This window comes from Trachymyrmex septentrionalis, unplaced genomic scaffold (genome assembly GCF_001594115.1).
Source record: "Trachymyrmex septentrionalis isolate Tsep2-gDNA-1 unplaced genomic scaffold, Tsep1.0 scaffold234, whole genome shotgun sequence".
Classification (NCBI taxonomy): Eukaryota; Metazoa; Arthropoda; class Insecta; order Hymenoptera; family Formicidae; genus Trachymyrmex; species Trachymyrmex septentrionalis.
The window spans coordinates 67620-74956 of NW_017305391.1; the positions used below are offsets into that span (position 1 = coordinate 67620).

Below are 7337 nucleotides of genomic sequence, written 5' to 3' on the forward strand. Positions count from 1 at the left end.
TAATAATTCTATATTCCATAATAACTGAAGGAGATCCCGATTTTTTCCTTTTGTCTGACATATGTTCTTGTAGTCTAGTTTTTTAGTCTCCTTTTTGTGGGCCGATGTAACTAATTTCACAATTCCCACAGGGTATTTTATAAATAACACTCTGATGGGAGACAATCTAGCTGGTCTTTTTCTCTTTTAATGTAACTTTTCAAAATATTCAGAATTGAATAACATAGCTTGCAACCAAGTTTGAACGCTATGGGTAAAAAACTTTCAGAGACACATTTAACATAAGGTACAGTAAAATATTTTTGCATGATTTTTTATTTAAATTAATGTCTATGTTATTATTATTATTGTAAATATGAAAATTTAATCTTTTTTGTTGAAAAAATAAAATTCATAGAGTATCCATTATCTAAAATAATATTAATAGCCTCAATCAAATTCTTATACTGAAATCGTGGATAGAACAGCAGTATAATTCTATCAACAGCACCAATTACACTCCTTTTGTGACAAGTCAGATGATGAGAATAAAAATTGAGGAATCTTCCCGAGGAAGTTAGTTTATAATATATTTATCAAAAATAATTTTGTTTTCATCAATAATAACCGTATCTAAGAAATTCAATCTTCTGTTAGTACCTATTTCCATGGTGAACTGAAGTCTAGTGTGTAATAAATTGAAAACGTTTTGGATTTCATTTAACGAATAACCTGAAGCTGCTAAAATGATATCGTCCACATATCGAAAGAAAATAATGGTTGAATAAGTAATCTCTCAATTGCCACAGTTTTCTATTTTACCCTCTCCATACAATTTCTTTAGTTAGTTTCCTACAGGTCATCATTTTTCATTACTTATTGCCTGACAATATAGAGTGGTCCTTATCGCAAGTTTGCTTTATTTTATATTTAAATATGTTATAATTTTACTCTTTGAATCATCTTTATTTCTGATACTACAATTTTATTATAGGACATTGCGCTTTTTAAGATTTTTTTTTCTTTTTTACAAATTACTTTACGTTTCTAAACATTTTTTAGATAGTTTAAATTTATTAAATTCAGCTTTATCTATTTTACCTATTTTATGTTTTATGTTTTACATGTATTGTTTTGAACTCTGTTTTATTTAACCGAATTTTATATATCGTATAGTAGTTCACATTTCTTCCTGGTAACTAAATTTTTGTACATTTTAATTCTTATACAATTCAATATTATACTTATATAATCCGGATTAACTTTTCATTAGAAGGATTATTCAGCAATTGGCTTACTTAATGACATTATCAGCGATATATTTATACTTGGTAATGCCTTTTGTAATCTAACCATGGCGTATATTCAGGATCTGTTTTCCGTTAACTACACAACTATTCAGCGATTTATATTCAGCGATATTTAACGAAATTGTATACTTGGCGTAAATCCAGAATCTACTTTCCATGGACTACATGTATTCAGCGATATGTTTGAATTAATGGCCTAAACAACCAAAATCTACTTTTAATCATTTTTTGTCATCGTATAAGTATTTTGCATATCTATAAGTAGTCATCTTTTGTTAGTCTATTTTTAGTCAGCCATTTTATATACAGGGTATCCTATTTTAATCGATCATCTTAAATATCTCTTGAACAGTGCATTTTAAGGAAAAATATTTCAGATAAAAATTTTGGGATTTTGAGGGGTACATAAGATGATGCCATTGGTTTGACCTTGGATAGCGTCGTCAAGGTCAGAGCAAGGTCACTTTGAATTTTTTAAACGGAATCCCCATTTTGTATTACGTATTCTTGTAGCTTACCTCGAGAGCTTTTCAAAACACTATAATTAAGTTTTCATTAATTACTTTTCGAGTTATAAGGCTTGCGAGTTACAGCATCGCAGGCATTAGCATTACGTAAGATGTCTGATCAATGGCATCATCTTATGTACTCCTTAAAATCCTAAAACTTTTATCTGAAACATTTTTCCTTAAAATGCACTTTTCAAGAGATGATTGATTAAAATGAGACACCCTGTATATTAATTTTATAATTTTGGAAATCGAATTTCGACCCCGATTGGGGTCGAAACGTCAGTTTTATGTAGACATATTTTTGTCTTTATTTTTACTTTTATGTTTATTTAATGTCAACTGTATTATATTACGTACATTAAAATTTGTTTGTTTTGGCTCGTAGCCTTTCGTAGCACAATTTCTTTTATGTGAATTATTTGAGCCATATTTTATTATAGTATGTATTTTTATATTTTATTATGTATTTCTTACATATTCTAATTTATTGCGAAGAAAAATTTTATAACTAACTTTTTGTTATTACATTGAAAATGACCCGATCGGATACAAAACGTGTGTTATTGTTTGCATGATTTAACGATCTAAATTAAAAGTATTTGTTCTAAGCTCGTAATCCTCTTTTATATTCCTATTTTATTTTTATTGAGCCTTTTGACATATTATTTAATTTTATATAAAATATATATAAAATATTTATGTAACGTTCTTCAAAAAATGAATAGTAATAAATATTACTATCATAAATATCTTGTACTATCTGGGATATATATACATACATTGTATATGTTTGAATATTTATGAGTGCATTCCGCTCACGAGCTGTAAACATCAATATATCCTCGTTGTCTAATAAATAAGAACAAATGATGCTTACAAATGCAAAACTCTACATGAAGAGAAAGACAGAGAGAGAGAAAGAGAGAGAGAGAGAGAGAGAGAGACAGAGAGAAGAGAGAATTTAATTACCATCTCATGAAAAGATGATCCCACAAATCATTTTTTGATTACACGGTTAAATTTACACTTTACGATTATCTCTTTTCTAATTCTTGCCATTTATTCATTAAGATGATTTCACAAAGGATGATTGCGATTCGAGATGTATATTTTATTTATTCATTTCAATATTCTTGCTTTTATTACAGTATCACTATGTCGCGCAGTATGTTGAAAGATTCGCCAAATGCGGCATTAGACAAAACTCTATTGCAAAAGTATCTTAATCTACCCCAACCGGAAAATGCGATCCAGGCGAAATACATCTGGATCGACGGTACTGGCGAAGGATTACGTAGCAAGACCAGGACCCTGAACTTTGTGCCGAAACATCCATCCGGTAAGTGCACAACACGTATATTAATAATCTAATGATCTAATTTTGTCTATGTATTCGAAATAATATTATTCTAAATATCTAGCTATTTTTGTCATGTCTTTATTGCAATTATATTTTGAAGTAATTAGATTTAGCACATTTTGAATATTTAATACCTTGATATTTATAATAAAAATACAAATATAAGGTTCTCCAAATAAATTAACAACAAAAATGTTGATGTAATAAGGAAATGCCAATGTGAACCAATATCAGTTGATATTCCTAATAATTATATGATCGGATATAATTATTAAGCATCCGAAAGGCCTGCACGTTCGAGTTATGACGTTTAGTGGCTTGCGACGATGTGCGCGGTGCGAGGCGCTTGCCAGGCAATTCCCACTCCCCGCGCTAAGATATGACAGATATTCGGCGCTTTATAATTTAATATCTCAATTATGAATATTGGGAAATGGTCGAGAACAAAGCTAGGAAATGACAAACGATTTATTCATTATCGATTTCTATTCATTTATAATAATATTTAACAAAAGGAGATCGAATGGAAATGAAATTATATACCGATATTAACTAACAATATCCCTCACTACTTTTGATAGGCTCTGGATATATTGTAGAGTATAAAAAAATATTAGACCCATAATTTTGTTTACCAGCGTATCTTAAGATTTAGACGGTGAAACATCTCTCCGAAAAATATGGATTTTATCATTTTTATCAAATATCTTCGAAACTATGCGATATATAAAAAAATATTCAATACAAAGTTTTATAATATTTTGTGCTCTTTATAATAGTGTATTCACTTTTTTTAATATCAAATTGTTTAACTTTCCCCTACCACCACTCATTAATTTTGCAAAAAATTGTACATGAATAAAAATAGAAATAACTTGATAAAGATAGTATCTTGGATAGTCACTTGGATTTTATTTTTTAATTTGATAGAATTTAACTTGGCGCCAGTTGTTGATATAAAATCTTTGATACAAATGATATAGTACGTATAATTAATAATAGAGGAATTAGATAAACATTGGAAAATACAGATGGTTTTACCGACTCAAAATAAATAATAATAAGTAAAGGGCAAAGTAAGAGTCGACATATTTCTCTAAAATTAACCGAAGAATATATTACAATTAACAAGAGGTAAAATTACATAAAGCAAAAATAAAATTAAAAATAAAAAAATAATAAAAAGTTACAAGTTTCGGCTACCGGATTGAGCCCTCTTCAGACATTAACGTAACGAAAAAATCGTAGTACAAAATCAATTATCGCACATGATCGCATATTCATTACATTCACAGTTCGGATAAGTTTTGATGTAGAGCTCGACATTATTTCCGTACGATTGAACAGTCAAATGTATTAAAAATATCTTGGCAAAGCTCTAGCTGATAAAAAAGATAAAATAAAAACTTCTTACAAAAAAGTATCCACGTAAATAAATTAACATATCGGAAATCTAATTAAAAAATAATAATAATAAATAAAAACTCACCAGAAATCATATGTAAAATATTCAAACGAGCGTGTCCATAAAAGAATAAAAAACTTTTGGAATATATATATTATAGAAAGAAGGAACGCAGATGTGTAAGACAGACATTATGTATTGATTATTATGTACGTTCGGTAGTACGGATCACCACAGACTGAGAGAAGAGACTGTTAGTACCAAAAAGTCAAATTTTATTTACGATGGGAATGATATAAGCCTTGTGAAGACCTTCAGTGTCAGTTTGTAAATTAAGACCAGTCTTCTGCTTCCTGATATTAAGCATTTCGGAAACCTAACGTTTCCTATAGCAAGGCTCTTCGTCCAAAATTTCGACTTCATCCCATTGGAAATCGTGATCATGCTGTCTCCTATGCTCTGTTATGACAGAACGGCCAGAAGTGCTGTATGTAATGTGATTGCGATATTCTGTAATCCTGGTTTTTAATTGTCTGCCCGTCTATCCAACGTATGACGCATTGCAATTATTACACGAAATCTTGTAGACCACATTGCTCTTCGATGTATGTGGACAAATATCCTTCTGTACTTTAATGTATTTGCCCAATTTATTGGGCCTATGAAAAACTACCTTGATGTCGTTTTTATTGAAACGTTTGAACTTTTCCGTGTGGAAAGGGATAAATGGTACCGTAAGCCAAGAAGCAGATTCATTCGCACAGACATTGTCAGAACTTTATGTGTTATGTCTATTTTTAATTAAATTTTTTATACGTTGATTGACTGTGTCAAAAATAAAGGTCAGTGGATAGTCATTGTCTAATAAAATGTTAATAATGAACGTCAAATTCTGTGTATGAAACCTAAAGTCCGATAACAAAAAAGCTCTGTCAACCAGCGAAAGAATAGTCCCTTTCTTTTGTGCCATGGGATGATTAGAATTGAAATTCAAAAACCTCCCTGAAAAAGTCGGCTTACGGTACCAATCAAAAACAAATCTGTTCATTAATAGATATAGTAACATCCAGAAAATTAATTTCATCACCTCTCACTTCTGAAGTAAATTGCAGACGCGGATGGAATAAGTTAAATTGTTCTAGTAACACGTCAATTTTCGAGAGAGCAACCGCAGTACAAATGTCATCCACGTATCTAACATAAAATACCATATCCAAGTCCAACGACATCAAGGACACTGTCTCCAGTCTCCTCATTACCAAGTCCGCTATTACAGATGATAAAGGAGAGCCCATGGGAGTACCGAAGCTTTGCTTATAAATTGTATTGTTAAATGAAAAAAATGTGGAATTTAGAATAAATTTTATCGCTCCCAAAAATTCCTCTCTAGGAAGAGAGCAATCCCTGGAAATAAAATCCTATTGTTCATTAACACAGTCAACCGCTATCTCCATTGGAACATTCGTAAACAGAGATTTAACATCCAATGAAATTAAATTATATTCGTCGGTAATGTGTAATCTTTTTAATTTATCGACTAATTCGAAACTATTTTTAATGTAACTATTCGCTTTGGGAATGGATTTGAATAGTATGTTATGTAAATATGTAGCCAATGGATACAGCGGACTACCTATCGAAGAAACGATGATCCTTATAGGACAGTCAGGTTTATGAATCTTCGGCAATCCATAGACTCTCGGAAGTGATCCATCACTACAATATAACATTCTGTACTTAGTGTCGCTAATATAATTTTTTGTTTTCCATCTGGTGAGCATGGACCTTAAAGCCGTCGTGAGTTTCTTAGTAGGATCTTTTTTGATCTAAATATATGTGTCTACGTCACTCAATAAAGTGGTCATTTTGTTCAAGTATGCGTCTTTGTCCGAAGCGTGACGTTGCCTTTATCAGCGTGTGTAAAAATGATGTTAGGATGTGCCGACACAAAGATGCGTGTATCAGACTCCATTTTCAGTAATAGTTTGTCAATCGGTGATGTGAAAATTGGAGAAGATATGATATTATTCAAAATTGGAATCGAATGATTCGTGACAGCAATTTTCTTATCAATGGACATTCGTTGTGTGCTACTCTCAACGTTCTTTATGCAATCAAAGATAATCTTGTTTTTGTTGTTGAACGGAAGAGTGAAATTTTCACCTAATTGCAAAAAACATTGTATGTTAATTGGAATATCAAAGGAAGATAAATTTAGAAACCATCTGTCTCTAACAGTGGACAAGGAAGATGATCTATGTGAAGGGAAGGAGTCGGGATGTATGGAAATCAAAGAACTAGGAGACAAACTAAGAGAAGGGTTATTAACATGCAATGTATCATCATGAGAACTAAGAGTAAAAAGAACCGAGTTGCACACGACTGTTGGAATCGATTTGTTGCATGCATCGCATCTGTATCGGCGTGATTTTGACTCTAGTCTGTGCTTCTTTCTTATCGCAAAGCCACAGAAATTTAAGTTCTAATCTTTTCTTCTCTTTTTCAAAAAAAAGATTGCATGATTTCTCCTGCGTGTGGAGAAACTCATCACAAATCCTCGTAGGGAGACAGCGAGAAAGCTTGCTCACCACATGAAAAAGAGACCTGTAAAAGTCCATTTGTCTATACGCGGCATTAAGCTCAATATAAAGCATTTTTTTGATCATAAATTTTTTATAATGAAAAAACTTTGGTAATTAGATCTATGATTATGTAGCCTAATCTGTCAGTTATTGATAGTATTCAAATGTTGTGGAGTATATATATATATA

General features: G+C 31.1%; 1 protein-coding gene across 1 annotated transcript in view; it reads left to right on the forward strand.

Annotated features, from left to right (window-relative positions):
- Window positions 1-7337, forward strand: part of LOC108748580 (glutamine synthetase 2 cytoplasmic) — a 62870-nt gene that overhangs the window by 35509 nt on the left and 20024 nt on the right. Inside the window, exon 2 of the mRNA XM_018486823.1 lies at window positions 2950-3140. Coding sequence (XP_018342325.1) covers window positions 2950-3140 — 191 coding nt within the window. The remainder of the gene's footprint in view (window positions 1-2949; window positions 3141-7337) is intronic.